General features: G+C 43.3%; 1 protein-coding gene across 3 annotated transcripts; it reads right to left on the minus strand.

Annotated features, from left to right (window-relative positions):
- Positions 1-682: 682 nt before the first annotated feature.
- KIF3A (kinesin family member 3A) lies at positions 683-19675 on the minus strand. Of its 3 annotated transcripts, XM_015294028.4 has the most exons (19): positions 19590-19675; positions 18304-18586; positions 16814-16958; positions 16528-16612; positions 15936-16041; positions 15008-15147; positions 13923-14120; positions 13383-13557; positions 12255-12356; positions 10672-10743; positions 8872-8880; positions 7656-7812; positions 6566-6746; positions 6146-6256; positions 5318-5443; positions 4824-4877; positions 4597-4665; positions 4286-4410; positions 683-3761 (listed from the first exon to the last, which is right to left on the minus strand). In XM_015294028.4, the coding sequence occupies exons 1-19, from the start codon at positions 19593-19595 to the stop codon at positions 3713-3715; spliced, it is 2193 nt and encodes a 730-aa protein (XP_015149514.1). In that variant the 5' UTR covers positions 19596-19675; the 3' UTR covers positions 683-3712. The 3 variants fall into 3 exon arrangements, with proteins under 3 accessions (XP_015149514.1, NP_001025793.2, XP_025010633.1); NM_001030622.3 differs by lacking the exon at positions 10672-10743; XM_025154865.3 differs by lacking the exons at positions 8872-8880; positions 10672-10743.
- Between the last annotated feature and the right edge of the window lie 44 nt (positions 19676-19719).

Consider the following 19719-nt stretch of genomic DNA (forward strand, 5'->3'; position numbering starts at 1 on the left):
GGGACAACTCCAAGCTGTGGTAGTGGTCAGGCTTTCCACAATAGCAGGGGACAGCCTCACAGGTAGGTAGGAGTCTATCAGTCTGCAATTTTGGCATTGCGTAGGAGAGTGCTTTGGAAAGTCCCAGGACTGAAGGGTTTGGTTTGTGCATCAGCTGAGTCAGAATACTCAGGGAAGCTGCAGAGTTAGCAGACCACAGAAAACCTGTTACCTGCTGCATGAGCAGGCTGAGACCTCTTCCAGGAGAAAGGCAACGCAAAGGAAACAGAGCTGTGCATTTCCCATTACTGCAGGTAACAACTTCTGCTCATCGGTAGCAGCTGTTCAGTGCATGCACACAAGCCAGGACCACACACAGCACTGCCACCAGTTCAGTGAAGCAGCTCCCCTGTTGCCAGGGCAGCTCAGGACCCTCCCAGCAGTGCTGTTGGTTCATGGGGCACATTTCTCAGCCCTGATCTTTTCTGCAGTCCTGCTGAACCCACTCCCATGCTGCCCTGCCTGCAGCTCCCATGGGACACTACTGCCCAGTGCCCTGGGGCTTGGCAGCAGCATCCTCCCAACACCTCAAACCCACTTACAGCCCTGCAGACTGCCCCTCTTGCCCTCACTTCTGCTTCTCAATGGATTTACAAAAAGTATATGGATAAAGTTCTTTGAAAAACAGGTAGAGAGGTAGAACTAGGAATCAACAATTTTATTTCACGGTATGAACATGCTCCAGGGACACAATACTGATATGTACAGTGTAGGGAATAACATTTAACCATAAAACAAAGAATATTAAAATAAACAGTTGGAAAACCAATAAATAGGCAGACACGTTATACAAACAGATAAGCAGTTTTTCCTATGTACAGAACTGGCTAAGCAGAACTGCTGAGAAAGGTGAGAGCTGGGTGTGCAGACTGAGTTAGTTACTGAAAGGCACTAAGGACCATTTTCACTTCCCTTGAACCTGAAGAAAGGTTCCATAACAAGTTAATTCTGAAATGATTCAGCTACACAGCATTAAACAACATACAGCCAGAGAAACTCTATGCGATTTGCTGGAATGAGGGGAAGCTTCTGGTGACAAGATGCAAAAAATGAGTACACTTTCTTTATGTGTTACAGTTAAGTGGCATGTACTGGCCTGGGACGAAGATGGCTCCATCGATTGAGCCATCAAAAACCCACACAAACTTAAGTCCTTCCCCTTTAAGACATGGAAAAGGGACATTTGACATTATTGCAGACTGTCCAGAGCTGCAGAGAGTTTGCAGCAAACCTGCAACCAGGGCTCTGTTTTGAAAGGAAGTTTCCAAAACTTAAGCAAAACAGCACAGTGAAAAGGTAAGCCAAGCTGACAGATCATCATGAAGACTGTGTTCTATATCAAAACAAAGTCCTCTGGTAAGAACAGAACATTTGTTCTCCAAAACAAGCCCCTGTAGCAGGAAATCACAAACAGTTCCTCCCATCTAATTACAAAGCTGTGCAATTATTTCTTTGCCTCATGGATCTTTAACATATGCAGAGCATTTTTGTTTTCAGCAGAAGTAACAGGAATTCAACCCAAGAACACCCCTTCCTAATTAGATTTTGTATGTTGTAAATGCAGAGTCAGGATGCACAGTCCCAGTTTGCATCTGCTGCTGGTCTGCTGAGTGAAGAATTCAGAGAACTGAGAGAACTGTTCAGGAGAAACACTCTTAAGAACAGATCATTCAACAGAATGAAGCACAGCAAGACATTAAACAAGAGGAAATAAAGTTTGTCCCTGTTCTGAGAATGGACTGAAGTCTGCTCAGACCAGAACATCCCTGCCTGTTTCTAAGACAAAAATGGCATTTGAGACATTTTCAGCCTGACAGCAATGCAACACGACATCCTGAGCTGAAGCACATTCAAAATAGGATGAACTCTTCAAGAAGAAATCTAACTAGTTTAGCTCAGATGAAAATCCTGACTCTTTACCCCCTTCCAAATGCTGGACTAGAAAAAACTGCCACTGTTCATATCAGCAGCTTTTATGCATTTGGGGGACAATGTCAGGTCTTCTCACCTCTCCCCCCAAGAAGAGGACTGCTTTCTCCTCCCTGGTCATGATCCTGAGAAACACTTCACAAAAAGCAAAGGGGAAAGCTTAGAACTCATTTTGAATTGTACTGAATGCACCTCCAGATCAAAATATGCCCCTGCAAGACCAATTTTAACTGTTACATGTGGAGCTGTTACAGACTCAGAAGGTGCACAGTTCAACACTGTGACAATAAGAAAGGGCAACCAGCTTCTAACTGCAGTAAACACTTCACAGGAATGTTCTGGTAATGGCAGACATGGCTACTATGAGGAATGAGACACCCAAGGAGATGTCTTGCTCCTCACATCAAGCTTAAGTATTCAGTCTGTGTTATTAATCACAGCATTTTTTGTAACTCTAGGTAACACACTAAGACTATATGAAAATCATACCTAATTAACACCACACTGACATGGGAACTGCTGAGGTACCTGCAGCTGCTGCACTCCAGCAGGAGTTTATACAGCACACAGCCCAAAGGAGATGCATTTTTGTGACACAAAAGCAATGTATTGAGGTGTTCAGTGTCTACTAGCAGCACAAAAAGCAAATAAAAAGAGCAGCCACCATAAATGGTTACTTCAGAGACCAGATTCCTTTCCTCTCAAAGCATAGTCAGAAACAGGAGGTGGTGCACACAGACACGAACAGCATCAGCTATTTCAGGGGGGTGTTACTGCACTGGGAAAACTGGGAAATTCATGCCTATCCTAACGCAGGAGAAATTCATCCTTAGCTGTAGCCAGGGGTGAGACAAATGGAGCCATAGTGCTCAGTTCCTCTAGTATTAAAGCCTTCCCCTCAAGTAATCTGTGCTGTCCAGATTACAACAAAACAATTCACACCAATTAAAACAACTTCCAGCTCAGAAGCTGAAAAAGCAGCCAAAGCAACACAGCAACGCAGCCTTAAGAGGAGGAAAAGAGTTCTCTTATCTGTGCATCAGCCCTCACTCTCCACGTTGCCAGCAGATCACACAAATAGACAAAAATCAAAGCATTAGACTACTAGTGTTGCACTCAAACAGAGCACGGTCCCTTCCCACAAACCTCAGACTTATGTAGTTCTAAGTACTCTTCTACCCAACTACTTTTTGTACAGCAAGACTGCAAATGAAGGGAGTTGTGTCTCAAGTACACAATATGATCAGCTTAATAACTACAGTGAAATATTTAAATAAAAGGGCTTGATGCCCTTAACTCAAAGGTTTGCAGCAACCGCATTCAAACAGATCAGTGCAACAGAAGACAACAGTGAAAGCTGCCAGTTATGTGCAAAGCAGGACATAGATTTACCAGCATTAGGTTTCAGGATTCCAGCAACCATTTCGAGCTATTATGTCTAGTACTTGAACACATCTAGAATCCTTATTTTCTATACATTTCAAGGATTACCAACAATAGTTCCCTGCACAACACATTGTTTAACACATGGAATTCCACAACCATAAAATATACCAGTTTAATATTATGTTAATATAACATACAGTATACAGGCAACTAAGGAAAAATACGTATCTTAATTAAAGCTCCATACCAGCACGGCATGGATTTTATAGCCACTTCAAACTGTGCCATCTCAAATTCCATATTCTGGCCAAGCCTTTCACACTCACTGATTTTTACGGCAATTCTGAACACGTCACACCTACTGCAGCAGAGAGTCAATGACAGCGCCTGGCTTTGCAGAACGTTTTCTGTTTGGAGAGCAGAAAGGAAAAGAAAAGAAAAAAAATAATACCACACACATCATTATGCTGTCCAGGAAAGGCAGGGAGCAGCCACTTCTCAGGTCAAAACTATACATCATCGACTTCTTCACAAAGCATCGGGAACACCCATGCTGAAATCTTCCCCAGCACACATTACTTTCCAGTAATAAAAGTATATGTGCTGTCAGCGTGTCGCTTGTTAAACTGAACCAGCAATCAGTGAAAGAAAAACAAGCAGCCAGAAGAGGGGAGTGCCAAATCAGGAAATCAACCCCCCCCCCCCCCCCCCCCCCCCCCAATCAAAACCTTCTGGACAATATTTTACCATAGTGAAAGATTTCAGCCTGGTTCTACCACACTTGACATCAGTAACCCTTCTATCATGCAGAATTTTAGCATTTTGTCTTAGCCATAAGTCTTCAAACATTTGTCTCAAGTTTGCAGGCACAAGCTTAAGCCTTCCCCCGGGAAAACTCCCCATTACATACAGATACTCCAAAGTTCTTCACCTTCGACCAGTCTTGGGCCTGGATCTTCCCTTTGAAGTCCTCGGCCTCTCTAGCTTCATCAGAGATTGCCTCAAGCTTTCCTCAGTGTAAGCTAAGTAAACATGGGACAGGTCCACCTCAAAGGGCTAAAGAAAAATAACAAAATATCAGAACTATTTAGTACATTGATCAGCTGCTCTTTTGTAATACTACAAAGACTTCAAACAGGAAAACTGAAGTTGGACAGTTTTCCCATGAATACAAAGTGGTAGATACAGAAAGCAGAATTGAGACCTATAGAGTTCAATACAAGCTTATTAACAGTTACTCACATCTTTTTCTTTCTTGTCCAGGACAGGAGTCTGTTTCCTCATATTGTTTCCTGTATATGCAACACATTTCTTAAAAAAACAAAACAAAACAAAAACAAAAAAAAGGTCCATTAGTGAAATGTAGTCAGTTTTACAGAGCACTGTACAGCTTTATCAGTTTATTTCTGGGCTCAGTTAAATTCCTCAAAAGCTTATGCTAACATTAACTTGTATGTAAGCTAGCTTACCAGCTGCCATTCTCCAATGTCTTCATTCCAGTGAACATAGTTCTCAATCATTTCCTAGAAAGAAGTTATTGTTACAGAGTTGCACAGCCTGCACTCCAGATATGTTTCTCAGAACATGCATCCCAACAGCCTAGACAAGTTGCTTCAGAACAGCCTTGACCACTCCAAGGTACTTTTGATCCAGACAGCCATACCACATTCAAAACCCCTATTTTATAATCTGAAGACTACAGAAAACATCATTCCCAAGCTGTGCACAATGAAGTTCCCACTAAAGCATGGATTTATCATTATGTTGATGCAATCATAATGGCATTAAAAACATTCCACATAAGAACATTTGTACTACAGCTTAACAGACAAGTGTCAGTCAAGTTGCCTGTTAATGCCTTTGGAAGCCAACTCATTCCATTTGTTGGTGGGCTAAATAAAACTAGAGGGCTAACTGAATACTGTATACGACCACATCAAAGGCTTCAGCTCTTCATCTGTACCTGGTAGTCCTGAGGAATGAAGTTGTCTATGATAAGCATCTGAAGACGAAGTTCCCTGCTCAGCTGCCGAATATTCTCCAGTAAGCCTTCAATCTCTCTTTGATGCTCTTGTTGCAGATCTGCCATCTGTGGACAAAGCATATGAGAGGTCAGAACTAACATAAGACACGATAACAACTTAAAAGAATTGTTTTCTGCCTGAATGCTTCTGGGAAATGAAAGCAAACTCTAGTTAGAAGTAGAAGAATATTTCTCTCAAGAATAAACCCTCCAAAACATTCAAAACTAGTTAAAAATAGTAATAAGTTCTTGGTCTCAGAAAAGATGAAATTGGCTTTCCGTCAGTCCAAGCTCTGCAACAAAAGCAGGCAAAGTGTGCAAACAAGTTCTGTCTCTGGCAAGATCCCAAGGAAAATCTCAGCTCCCAAAGACAAAAACGTGCGTTTCACAAATCAGGGAGCCAAGATACCAGCCAAGTGACACACTGATTGAATGTGAGTGAGAGAGAAAAAGAGCAACATGCACTAAGAGCAGCAAGCTAAGAGCAGATGTGGATTTGAGCAGCAGCAAAGCAGGAAACTGGAGAGCCAAACAATTTTTATTTTGCTCAGAAATAACCAATGGTTTTCCTTGAGGACAAGCTCCACAATGTACCCCCACACAGATCTGACATGAAGCTTAGTTTGCTCTTTACAACCGTGTAAACCAAGCAGACAGCACGCAAGTATTTCTAAAACTGTGGCACTCTAGCCAGAGCGACAAAGTTGATGGCTTGCTCTTTCCACCTACAGTTACTCCACCACAAGCTGAATGCTTCAGAACACTGACCTCTGATTTTGCAGCCATAAGCATGGTCCAAACTTTCTTCAGTTTTTTTGTTTTTCCCTGTGCTTCTTCCTGGAGGCTGGTATACTTCTCCTCAATGTCCAAGCGTTCTTGCTGTACACAACATTTAACAGACATCCACATATTAGCATAATCAAAGAAAATATTTGCAATATGAACAGGAAGGGAAGCCGCTTGGATAAAACAAAGCATTTGCCAAGGGCATAGACACCTGGCTTAGCCAGGCTGGCCGACACTCATGAAGATTACACTGTCCTGCAGGTGAGCACTGGTTACACATGCCTCTAAAACGTTTGATTTTTTACTGTGCTTCAGAGTAGAGTCATATTTCATCCACATGAAGAGGCAAAGGCAAGTAACACAGTGTCCTACCACTTCCAGATAGCTGGGAGTATAACCCACCTCCTTCTCCTCAAGTTCCTTGCGAAGCTGCTCTGCTCTCCTCCTTCGTTCTTCCAGCTCCATATTTGATTCTTCTAGCAGCTTTTCTTGTTCTTCTGCTTTTGCCAGCAAGTCCACTCCTCCTACAATCACCTTCTTCTCCAGCGCAGACAGCTTCTCCAGTAGGGACTGGTGCTCTTGTCTAGAGAGAGAGAGACAGATAAAGTTGGAACTTCCTGTCTTAAGGTGTTCACAAGGCAGCCGGGCTCAGCTCAGTTTTTACAGCCCAGACAGCACTCATAGGGCTCGAAAAACTTGCCTAGCTGCCAACGGTTTAAAGTAGGGGTGAGGCATGCACAGGGATTTCCTTAACTCCAACTCCCATCACTTTCATGCAAACAAAACCAACTCAGAAAACAAGTCTCTCCTGCTGCACTTTCCCTCTGTCAGGGGCTGCCAGGCGCCAGTGCTGTTACCAGGATAACCAGGGTGCTTCCTCCCTTCCCAAGAGCCCGGCACAATGATGCTGGGATTCAGACAGACTGCAACAGGTTGTAATGGAACAGAAGCAAGTGAAAGGAGGTCACAACAGTGCAGCTGAGAGGTAAGCCAGGAATGCCAGCAGCCATTGAGCAGCCTCTGCTGAGGGAGAGACTGTCCGACCTGTATAAGCCAGTGTGATCTCAGCAGCTTCTCAGCTCTAGCATGGAGAACACCTACACACAGTAGCATGCCCACAACATGGGCATGGGCTGTAAGAAATTCACTTTGCTATATAGCTACTGCCCACTAGCAACCAGTACAGCAGTCCTGTTGCTCTTCACTGGTCTCCAGAGTTCAGAGGATTTGTTTTAAGTTTCTAGGCCATCTCAGCTAGATAAGGCTAAGAGAAGAGTGGTAGAAGAATGAAGTTTCTTTTTGCTACCTGCTCTAATCTGCAAGCACAAAGGAAGCTCCTCTTTCACTCTGATAACAGCAAGAGCTGATGTTCAGCTTACACAAAGCTTGACTAGCATCTCACCATGCATCTCCACATATTGATATCTGACTTGCAGATTAAGGGAGGAAAAACCCACAACACCGCAAAAACTACTCAGAGCAGGGCACTCACTGAGCTTTAAGTAAATCTTTTTCTCTCTTCTCCAGTTCAGCTCTGGCTTTATTTCTTTCTTCTTCTTCCATATCAAGCTTAGTTTCAAGAGCTTTTCTCTCCTCTTCAATCTTTGCTTGCATCTCTACCATCTTATCGGGGGAAACTTTCTTTTTGCCTTTCAAAGAGTGGGGAAAAAAATATTTCACAAAAATAATACAGTCTCTGTATCACAGCATTTTTTTCCCCTCAAGTTAAAATTTAAATCAATGTTTAAGTGCAGTTATCGATGTCAGAACTCATGGATTCCAAGCTGAGCACATCACAGTCTTTAAAATCCCATTTTAATTCTTGCTCGCTTGCCTCCAGTATTTACAACAAAGGAGTACTACAGAACTAAGCACTAGAAAATAAAAGTCTAAACAAAATACACGAAGAATACTTGTGGAAAAGAAACACTGCCTAAAGAGAAGCCTGAGTTAGAATCTTGGATACCTTAATTATGTAGATTAGACGAACTGAAGGAAAACAGAAGAATGGAACCCAGCCTATACAGATCTCCCCAAATCCACAAGTCTCTCACAAGTTTTACATCCCCCTTCACTCATTACAAGATGACAAACCCTTCACTTTGTTTTGCTCTTCTCTGGACATGAGAGAATCACCCACAGAATCCAGATGCCTAGAAACTAATAAAAGCTATCTAGCATTAAGAGATTTTCACAGTGATGTAATGCATACGGTCAAAGTACACTTGAAAACGTTGTTGCTCACTAAAAGGCCTCTTTCCCTCCAGTCTTCATGCCATTCACTTTTGTTTACATTCATTTGTAACCTCCAGCGGAGGCAAAGATACACTGGCACCTGTAAGCATGCATGCACACAAGAGCACTGTAAGGACTTCAGTGCTACAGCAGAAAATATCTTGGTTTCCATCTGCTAAATTTAGGAGCTAGATACTTAATACTTATTTGTGGATCTGCAGAGAAAACCCCTCACTAGTTAGTTTTCAGGTAACCCAAACTCAAAGTTTTATTTCCCCAAAGTGCTATACAGAGATCATCATATGAAGAGGTGAGCCAGATAAAGGTTTCTAACATGTTATTACACAGCCCTGTGTATTCTCAGTTTTGGAGAAGAGTGAACTACACTGAGTTGGAGGACCCTTTAATGAGCTCTGCAGTTACATTTTTCAGCTCCTTGAAATACATTAGTGAAAAATCAAAATTACACCAACCTGCTTGATCTTGCATTAAGAAGAAGTAGAAAGCACATCACAGAGAGGCAGCATACACATAAAAAGAAGGAAATAAAATATATTATTGCTTGATAATTTGGAACAAAGTTTATCAGCATCAGAACAAGCACTGATTTTACATGCATGTTTCTAGAGTAGAAAACGGAATAATCATCACTAAGAAATGAAACTCCATTAGAGTGAATATTAATGAATCATGATTTTGTGCTACAGCACAGAACGTTTCTGTAATGTCCTTTGCATATCCAGGATAGTTTCAACTCACTCCCGCATTCTTCTGCCCATCCAATGCAGTGCAGAACTTAAGTGTAACATTATGAGCCTGCCGCAAAGATCATGCCCTAAGAAACAGATTGAAGATTTCTTCTTGATTAACAGACCTAGTGTTTTTCCCCCTTCCTGAAGGCAGCCAATTCTCTTAAATCACCTGCAAAATCTTAGCATACAGAAAACTTAAGTTTTAACCAAGTTAAACCAAGCCAATTTTTTGCAAGATAATGACAATTGCACATAAGGTATTAGTAGGTTAATTGGCAGTAACTGGTGCTTCCATAGAGGTATAGAGCCAGTTCTGGTTATTTAAGCAAATGCAGTAAAAAAGCAGGACAGGAAAAAGATGAAAGGCACTACATGCAAAAGGGCTACACATGAGGACAGTTAATATCCCAAACCACACAGATGAAACACAAAAGCTCAGTGCAACTTCTGCAACATCTTCAGACTTGAAGATGGACTGATCCATCCAGCACCACATCAATGGTTTGCTGTTAACTGTCCTCATCCAAAGAGAAATATTCAGGTTTTGAGCAAGCTTTGAAAGAGCAAATTTGAAGCAAGCAGGATTCCAAGTGTAACACCATTATCCATAGGTCACACTTAGGCTGTGAGCCTTCTTACCTGTGACCACACTTCACCTGAGCTGATACTTTATACTAACACAACTGCTAAAATTTATTTAGGTATAACTATACAGCAGGACTTCCCAGGTTCTCCACGCACAGAAGTGTGGATTACATCTACACAGTATAACCACAACAACTGGTGAAGCCCCTACAAGTCAAGGTCCAAAACATGATTTTTTTTGTTTGCTTGATTAAAAGCAAATGCTGACTGTAAGTCTTTCAAAGGAACAGGTTCCTTTCTTTGACCAGCAGCAGACCAAACTTTCCTCACTGCTACAAATCAAGACCCTTTGTTCTTCTCAACTATGCCCTCCTGTGGTGACCAAAAACTTAAAGTCATGAGGCAGTCTGAAGAAAAAGCAGCAACCACTGCCCAGGTTTTGGTTTGTTTGTTTGGTTTTTTTGAAGGTCTGCCAAAATAAAACAAAAGCCTTAAGTTTTCCTTGCAAGTACAAAACTAGTGTAGCTTAACTGCTGACTGTTCATTCATTCACTCCTAACTTAGTTTTAGGAAGGCAACATCCAATATAACGTAACACCTTCCAAGAAGAAAGCTGCTCAGACCTTCCCCCGACAATTTAGAAGGTTGGTTAAAACAGAGGAATTGCAAACTTTCAACCTAATGTTTCCCAAATATCTTTAAATTTTGTTAAATAAGCCTACTGAATTACTTTCCATTCTCATGTCTTGCTGACAACGTGCACATCAAACCACCATTTCAAGCGTGAAAGCAACAAAGGAAAGGCATGCTTTAGCCAAGTTGTAAGTTCAGGTTTATCTTCCAATAGACATAGCAGGGAAGAGTGCAGCATTACAAAATGAAATGCACAGATCATGGAAAGGCCAAAGCTTAAAGGACTTAAGAGCTCCCACTCACTAGTGAAGGACTTATCCAGAGGTTTCTCTATGACAGAGCATGTGGAGTCTGAACTACTGCTGCTGCTACTGCCTGGAAAACAGAAATCAGTCCCACAGAAAAACCCAGAGAGGAAGAAACATGCAGATGGGAAGTTAGTTCTAAGGAAAAGAAACCCAGAAGAGATGGCAAAATAGTTTTAAAAGGTACAGAGTTCTCATTAGGAAGCATTTGCTAGAATCCCTCCCAGACTCAGCTTGCAAAGCCATCGCTTCCCAGCACAGAATGGCATGCTCAGAGAGACAGTTCAGTTAAAACCCCATCTTAACAAACCTACAGCTTAAAACCTCATGCCAAGGCTGCTTCCATTTCAAGCAATAGCACAGAAAAACAGATCACAGTGAAGGTGGCTGTGGATATCTACAGTAACAGAAGATTCGGTGACCAGGAGTCCTTTCCAGTGTTATGTACATGGCAACGTACACTTTTCAGTCTAGAAGAGAGAATCAGCTTACACAGGGACAGCTACCGTGCAAGCTCCTGCTGAGCACAACCTTACTTAGGAAACTTAACTTACAAACAAGTTGCTCTAGCTAAGTGACAGCTATTTCCCCCCCCCCCCCCTACTCTTTTCAAGCAGTCTTTTAAAGATGGTTTTCTCTTGTGGTGGATTTGGGCAGAAATCATTTCTTGACGGATAGAATGGTCAATCTTCCTGCGTCTGGAAAGCACCAATGGGGGGAATCTATTTAATGCAGGAATGTTGTTTAAACAGATGTGAGTGCTTTAAGACAGGAAGGCAGTTTGAATGTCAGCATTTACTGGACAAATTGGAAATTGAAGCACAGCACTGGGCTTGACTTCCCTACTCCCCATGAGTAAATAAAGGTTCCAGGGGTATAGCAGGCTTCCTGTAAGCCTCAGTTCTCCATGGTACACCATGACCCACAATTCTAGGCTCAGTAGCATCCTCTGGGGCTTAGACACTACATGCCAGTTTATCACAGTGTAGGACAAAGTAGACTTTGCCATGAGATTTCCAGAGTATTCCCAAATAAGGGATGTGTAGCTCCCATTCATTTCAGCTAGCACACAGACACCCTCAAAGGTCAAGTTTTTCCTCTATCAGCATAAAATAGGACGCCAGAATGAAGCCAGTTACTGAACATCCACAGGACAGATGAATCCTTCGCCTAAACCACAGCCAAAATCCCCGTCTAGCCATGAGAATGGCTATAAAAGAATACATCTGCCAACCACTGATTTTTGGTGTCTTCCTCCTCCCATTTCAGTGAGCAGGGGAAGTTCCACAACATGAGTCACAAGCCATACGCAGCCACCTTGCGGCAACGAGGGAACCACCACAGAAGATGATGTTACCACAAGCACAACTACCCAAGTGGAAGCAGATACCACACAGGATCGGAGCTGTCCATCTACAGAGACAGCACCAAATAGCTATGTTTCTAGGGAGGCATGATAATTGCAGCGGCAGTAGGGCAGCCCTACAACTCCACTTCTCCCTGCCTGGCTCTATAGTTCCTGACACTAGCTGCTGGGCAAAAGGAAATTGGTGGCACTGACAGGATTCTCTGCTGCCTTACCCCGCCGTTTCTTCCGCTTCTCCCCATCTTCTCCAATCTCCCCATCATCCTCTTCATCTTCTTCTTCAGAAGAACTTGTCTCTGAACCAGATATTTCTTCTCCTGGAAACAAAAAGTATGCTTTTTGATGCACTTTCCTTCATTGGAGCCTTCCAATAACATCAGCTTGTTATTGTGACAGCAGCACTTATCTGAAGTCAGCAGTATCTGATATCAGCTTATGAGTTGCTGCATTAGTCAATAACTTTCAAGGAGATCATTTGCAATAGCTTTGGAAAATTAAGGAAGGTTATTGTAAGCCATATAATGCTGCCAAGTCAGTGTGTATAACACTATGGTAAGCATCCTCATATCCTTGTAATACTACATTATGTTTTCTTAGAAGAAATTCACAATACCTTCACTTCCAGAGACAAAAAATGGTCAAATGAGCAAAACTATTTGTTCTACAGTTTAGTACCTACAAATATAAGGAGTCACCCTCAGCACACTAGGGATGAAACAGCTATGTCTAGATTCCAGTCCCTGAAGAAAGCATTACTATTTTCCTGCTTCTCCTTAATGGTAGAGATTCCAAGCAGTAAGTCTTACTGGAGTTACTGCTAGACCTATTTTGTGCTGTGAGCATCTTTGAAGATGGGTGTTATACCAAGCGCATGGTTCAGGAAGAATCCTTCTGGAAAAATCACAAGCCCATAAAGTTCCAAAGCCTAAAGAAGCTTTTTGTTTCTTCTATGCACTAATTAAATAGTCAGCCTCAGTCCTAGCCACACAAATTCATTTCATTTGAGTCCTAAAATTGCACCTCTCCTCAAGCAAGGAAAACATTTAGCTTTTGTTATCATGCACTTTAAATCCCTACACCACACCCAATCATAACCAGAGACCCCTCAGGTTCTCAGCACACTAAATTCAGTCCAGAACCCATTACCTTATGCTAGTGCCAAGTGCCACCTGGTGGGCAAAGCCAGGCCCTGCGCTGGGAGCATCCTGTTGGGTCATCAAGGCCAGAATAATGACTTGCAATCAGCTACTGAATTCATATGACATTTTCAAATAGTAAAGACTTTTCACACAAGCAGAACTAGCATTAGTCTGGAGAAATACTAGGTGGAAGGGGAATCTCACCTTCTTCCAGTTTTTTCTTAAGTTCTTCAATTTCTTTCTGAAACTGACGGAGCAAAGCATCCTTGGGGTCTTCGTTAATCCTGGCCTTGTTCTTAATGTTCTTGGCTCGGTTTGCATATCTGAGAGTGCTGATAGTCTCATCATAATTGTAGTCTGCTGGACCAATGTTTGCACACTAACACATGGAAGAACAAGTAAATGGAGCATAAATAATCAGAGTCCAGGACAAATGATTTCACAGGGACCCAGCCCTAGCTCCAACAGTATGATATTACCAAGCTTTCCTGCTGCTTCTACATCGAGGTTGCTTTTGTCTACCTAACCACAGCTTTTACTTAATCTTACACAGGTGTATTTACACCTTTTCGATCCTTGCATGTGCAGGGAAGAGACAGCAAAAGCACTTTAAAGGCTTTCTCAACTACAATGCTCTGAAAAGAACAGGTAAACGTCAGGCTGTTCTCATGGCAAAGTCACTATGCTATTCCTGTAGGAACAGAGATCAACAGTTGGAATTTATGAAAGCATCTTGGATCTTACCATCATGGTTTTGGAGTTACCCCCCAGGGAATCCTGAAGGAGTCGTGTAAGTTTGGAGTTACGGTAGGGCACATGAGTGCTTTTGCCATCCACCAGTGCTGAAATGACATTCCCCAGTGTAGAAAGAGAGAGGTTGATCTTAGTAGCTTCCTTCAGTCGCTGCCCCGTTGCTCCAGTTTTTGCTTGTCTTTCAGAACCCTGGAAAGGGAACAGGAAGCAAAAGGAATTGCAGCAAAACCTGCTATGTGATCTCCCTCCAAATAGCACAGCTACCCCTAAAACATTGCTAGTGGTCAAGTCACTAAGCACCTCAATCATTATTAGAGGACCTACCGATGTACTTCACACATCACTAACAAGACAAATGACAGGTCTCAACTGAAGCTTTCAGTGCCAGCAAATTCTGAACTGCTGGAAGTAACACAACTGAGAAGTTTTGACAGTTTTGATCCTGTGCATGAAAATATTATTAGAAACAAGTCAGCAGCTACAAGGCACCTCAGCTCCTGTCTTTCCTACCAGGAGGAAAAAGGAACAGAGTGACACTGCAATTGCTTTACAGGTAGTTTCATAGCGTGACCGAAACACACCTCATGTAAATAAAGTAACAGATAACACACAAGCATCCAGGGACTTGAGTGTCCCCTTCCCTGTCTCTTCTCCAAGCAAAGGAAATCCAGTGCAAAATCTGGGCTACAAAGCCTTTTTACCAGCACAACTACATTGGTTCAAAGTGAGCAACAGGGAGCGGGAAATTGCACAAGTGAAGAACTGCATGATCACAATCCCCTGGGGTGGTTACGTTGGAAAAAAAACTTTGCAAAGATCCAGTTCTGATATCCAGTGTGCTCTTCTCAGAGTAGTCTATATTATTTACAATTACTTCACAGGAAGAACAGAGCCCTCTTACCAATACAAGGTCATATACACTAGAGGCTCTTTCTGGTACACATCTGATTTAAAGCCTTGAGCGAATACTTCACAGAAGTCAACTGTCAGACAGAATTCTGGGCTTCAAAGTCTCTAAGAGTACTGGGGAGCCATGGCCACCATGTTTTATGTCAGATGTTGCTGGTCCTACTTACAGCAAGATCCACAAGGTGCAATTTGCCCATGCGCACATGCATGTTTCCATCAACTCCCTTCTCACTGCACTCAATGGTGATAGTGAAGATGGCGTGTGAGCGAGAGCTGTGCTCATTCATGTTTGTGGCACCAACAGAACCTTTTAATTGAGAAAAAGATTAATGAATCACACTCCTGTAACATTCTTCATGCTCCAAAGGAGATTTATTCCCAACTCTACATGCAACCCATTTTTTCAGAAGATGGAAAAGACACTGAGACTCAGCAAACTGTGCTGGACACTGAAATCGTAGCACACCTCCAACCTAGATTAGAAGTGTTGCTGTCTTCATTTGGTCCAAGCTGACCACAGGGTCCCATCCCAAGAGTAGCAGTAGCTCTCATTTGTTTCCTTTTAAAAGTTACCAAAAAAAAAGCCCCACAAATAACACTAGCTTAACACTTTCACAGCTGATCCCTGCAAAAAGCTGCAGGTTGTTTTTTTTTTTTTAATATAAAAAAAGAGCAAAGCAATCCACTTGAACAGCAACAGTAAGTCAGAATTTCAGTTCATTTTTATGAAATTAATTAAGTTTAAGGCTTAATTAAGTCTTCCAGAAAGCATCAACAACCTTCTATTCACAGCACAGGGCTCGTTTTTGCTCGTCCAGATTAGAGCAGAAGAAGGAAACAACCATGACACGCACTAGTAGCCCTGACAATGCTGACTGCCTTCACTGTTTCCCCCCGCCTGGCTGACTGAGACACAGCCTTCTTCACCTGTCCCTGCACAAAAGGCATTTGGGAGGGGACATCCCTTTTGCTCTGCTCAGTTGAACGAGTTGAGCTCTCCAGCATTATGTCTAGAAGCAAGATCTCAAAGTCCCAAAATCAGACCCTTGCTCTGTCTGACAGAGCTGTCAGTCTGCCCACTGTGGGACTACGTACGGTTCTTGTGGCCCAGAGTCATGATTCTGTCCATATCATCTGCATTGTTTACGACATAAGCTGAAAGGTCTTTGATATAAACTCCCACATCAGGTCTCTCTTTAACCTAAGAGAGAAACAGTTTAGAGAGAGCATCCTTAGAGCCCACACAGCAATTCTCAGTGGCACTGTATTAGTACAGTGATTTACTCCCCCAGATTCTAGTTCATACAGAGAATACTGCAGTACTCCAAAAGAATAGCTAGCGAATCAAGACTCAGGCAGGATAATATTTCACTGCTCCTCCCTGGAGGCAAACACAGATTTCAAATCTCAGTCGCTAACTCCTAGAATGATTGCCAAGAGGCCTTTACAGTAGAACTGCATGGACAAAACTGACTCAGCAGAAAGTCAGTTTCTCACTGCACAACAGAACAAACTAAAAAGACTCAGAGAAATCAGTGGCGATATCCTAGTGCTACTGTATCTTAAAGGAAACAAGGCACATGCTGAGGAGTCCAACCTCCCAGCTCCCTTCATATGCTCTCTGATCTTTACAATAATATTGCTCGAGGATATGGAACAAGCATCAGATTCAGAACAGCAGGCTCACCTCTAACCTCTGTGACTGGTCTTTTCCTAGCAGGTCCCGTACTTCTTCATTGTAAATTTCCAGGTAAGACACACGAACTAAAAACCTGAAGGCAAACATTTGGGAAGCTTTCTTAATAAGATATTTGTAAGTGTAAGTCCAGGAGACACAGAATGCAAAGAAAAAGCGCCCATATATAAATACATTCTTGCCACCCCATCAAGAATGGCCTAAGTCATTGCTGAGGTCAGACGACTTCTACAGATGGACAAACAAAAGACAGGAGCAGTAAAGGGAAGCTGCTTACCTCGTGTCCCCCTCTGCTTTGGCAATGTGACCAAATATATGGGCGAAGGAATTTGGAATGATGCCTCTAAGCTCAGGAACTGCTCTGACCCCTTCCATGGTAAAAGTTTTGCCTGTTCCAGTCTGTCCATATGCAAAAATGGTGCCTAAAGAACAAGAACATATTAATGAATGCCATGAAGTTGCTATAACTACAATTTTACCTCATCAATTCTTAGCCTGATAGCACTAAACACATTTTTGTGAATTTGAAACTTTTCACCCTCTCCATTATGTACTGTTCAATGCTATGAGAAACAGAAATGCTGGACAACCATAGCAAAAAAATGTTCAAGCTACTGCACTATCCAGTCTGCAAAATGTTTAAGAAAAAGTCAGCTTGTTTTAGCTGTATAGAGCAATTAAAGGATTGAGAATCAGTACACTTAGGGCTCACACACAAATAATTAAAATTAGACTAATCAATAGCATTGTCAATTAGAGAAAGTTCGTTATATACCAACCACAAAACCAATGACTGCTAGCACTTTAAGCCACAGCAGAAACATGAGACTCCTAGAACACAGGCCACAGTGCAAGTGTCCAGTTCTGAACCTGCAAATGCAGCTATGATTTGGACTAGGTAACTATCCCCAAGGAAGCCAATGAGAAAGTTTACTGAGATCCCAGCTCAGACATTCCAGAAACACACAGGTTAATTTATTATACCCCAGCACAAATTAAGCTCAACTCAACTTAAGCTTTTGCTTTCATTGTCGAGTCACTGGCATTACTGTTGGGAGAAAATGAATTTTAATCAGTTGAAGATGGGTGTGTTAGCACAAAAGCTTATTAGGTATTTTGCAAACCTTTAAAAACCTTCTTAATCTGTTGCTTACAGCACGGATGAAAAGCAGTTACAGAAAGCAGTAATTTGTTACCTTACTGGGGTATTCTTTCTTCTACATGTTGTATTTGCATGCATAATAAACACTCACAAACCACGGACGTATTCTTCCCAGCTGCAGGAAGCAACCAATTATCTGCCAGGCAGGGCTGATGTGTGTAACTAGTCATCTTAGTGTGTAACAGCAAGTTTTAGAGATGAAAATGCAGCACTTATATGCACAAGAAGAATACGCATACCTAGATACTGCAGAACCATGGCAGCTGCTGGGTTACTGAAACTGTATAGCGAAGAGTCACAGAGAATTCTGATAATGAAATAAAGTGTATATCTTTTGCAGACAGAAGACAGAGAATGAAAACATACAGCTCACCAACCTCAGCCAAGACTTGCTCACTACTATCTCCCACTGTTAGCAATCTCAGTACGTACCACCATGGGGGGTACTCAGTAAGGAGCACCTTCTGGTTGCTGTAGGTCAGAGGCCAGAATAGAAACAATAGAGAGATGTGGCCCTCGTAAGAGAAGCCTCCCTGTTAGATCATCAGGGACGTCAACAACACATGGAACACAGATGGGCGAATTGAAATAAATCAGGAATTTACCATTGTAGCCTTCCAGGACGGAGTCAATAATAGGTCTTGCAGTTAGGTTATAGACATCCAGCTGCTTACTCTCTGGTCCAAAAACAGTGTCAAATGTGAATGTCTTGGGAGGTTCGTTGGACGAGTCCGTTTTGTGGACTGTGATGGTTCCTCTCATCTCATCCACGTTGACTGCCATTTTGTACCCCGTCGCTTTCTCTCGCTCATTAAGGGGCCGGCACCGAACAACCACCTTGACATTATCGCAGCTCTCTGGCCTGTCCGGCTTCTCAGGCTTGTTGATCTGCAATTATGAAAAGGCAAAACACTCACAGGCTGCAGCATTACTGTAACAAGCCCATGTGCTTAAGCTGTAGACGCATACTTCTCAGCAGAATCATAAAAGCCACACTTAGACCAGAACTGGTTTATAATTAAAGTTAAGGGAATGCCCTGCACTTATTCAGTCAAAGCAATCTTCTGTTTGCAAACGTGGAAACCAATTGAGTAAAACCTGAGAATTCCATTCATCTGTGAAATTCTTCAGCAAACAACTTTGTGCCTGCAAACAGCTTGCTGAGCAGAGGCTTCTGTGCCACTCCTTTAAGTTCACGGAGCTTGTTCAGCTGTTGTCTGAACAGAGAGCACAAGGAAACAGCCTCAAACCTCACCGATGACATCAGCAGATAGCAGCGAGCGTTGGCTGAAGGGAATTCAGACAAGCTTCAGTGCGTTTGCTGAACGTTAACCACTCAAAGGTTGGCTCACAGGACTTCACACAGCCTTTCTCTCTCAGTTACAGACACGGATTCTGACACTAAACTGACTGACAGTGCTGTCAATGCTTCTCCTGACAGAGGAGCTCCAAAAGCAGTTGGACACAGCCCGAGGTGCCGCCCCACCGACTGATGCCATGGATGAGCACTGAGCCGTTTCTAAACCCACACCTCGGATGTCAGCAAGGAACAAACCGCTCCCCGAGCTCCTCACCACCAGATCCCCCAGGGCCCTCAGCAGAGGCTGTGACAGACGCAGCGGCCCGCTGCTCCCAGCTGGGTGGAGGAAGGATCCCACAGCCCCCCACCCCCACCCCGAGAACGGGACAGATGCCGCAGTGAGGCGGCACCGAGCACCGCGCCGTCATCCTCAGGCCCCGGCCCGGGCCCGCGCCGCCCCAGAGATCCCCACGGGCCGCGGCTCCTGTCAGTGAAAACCCAAGAGTGCGGGAAGCGGCCCGCAGCATCCCCAGCCCCCATCCCGCTCGCAGCCCTCCCCACGAGCCCGTGCCCCGGCCCGGCGTTGCTCACCGGCATGGCGGCGCCGCGCGGACAGGGATCGCCGCCGGTCGCAGAGCCGCGGGGCCGCACAACGGAACAATAACAGCACCGCGCCTGCGCCCGCCCCCCGCCGCCCCGGGCCGCGGCCAATCCCCGCGCG

Source organism: Gallus gallus, chromosome 13, assembly GCF_016699485.2.
Source record: "Gallus gallus isolate bGalGal1 chromosome 13, bGalGal1.mat.broiler.GRCg7b, whole genome shotgun sequence".
NCBI classification, from domain to species: domain Eukaryota; kingdom Metazoa; phylum Chordata; class Aves; order Galliformes; family Phasianidae; genus Gallus; species Gallus gallus.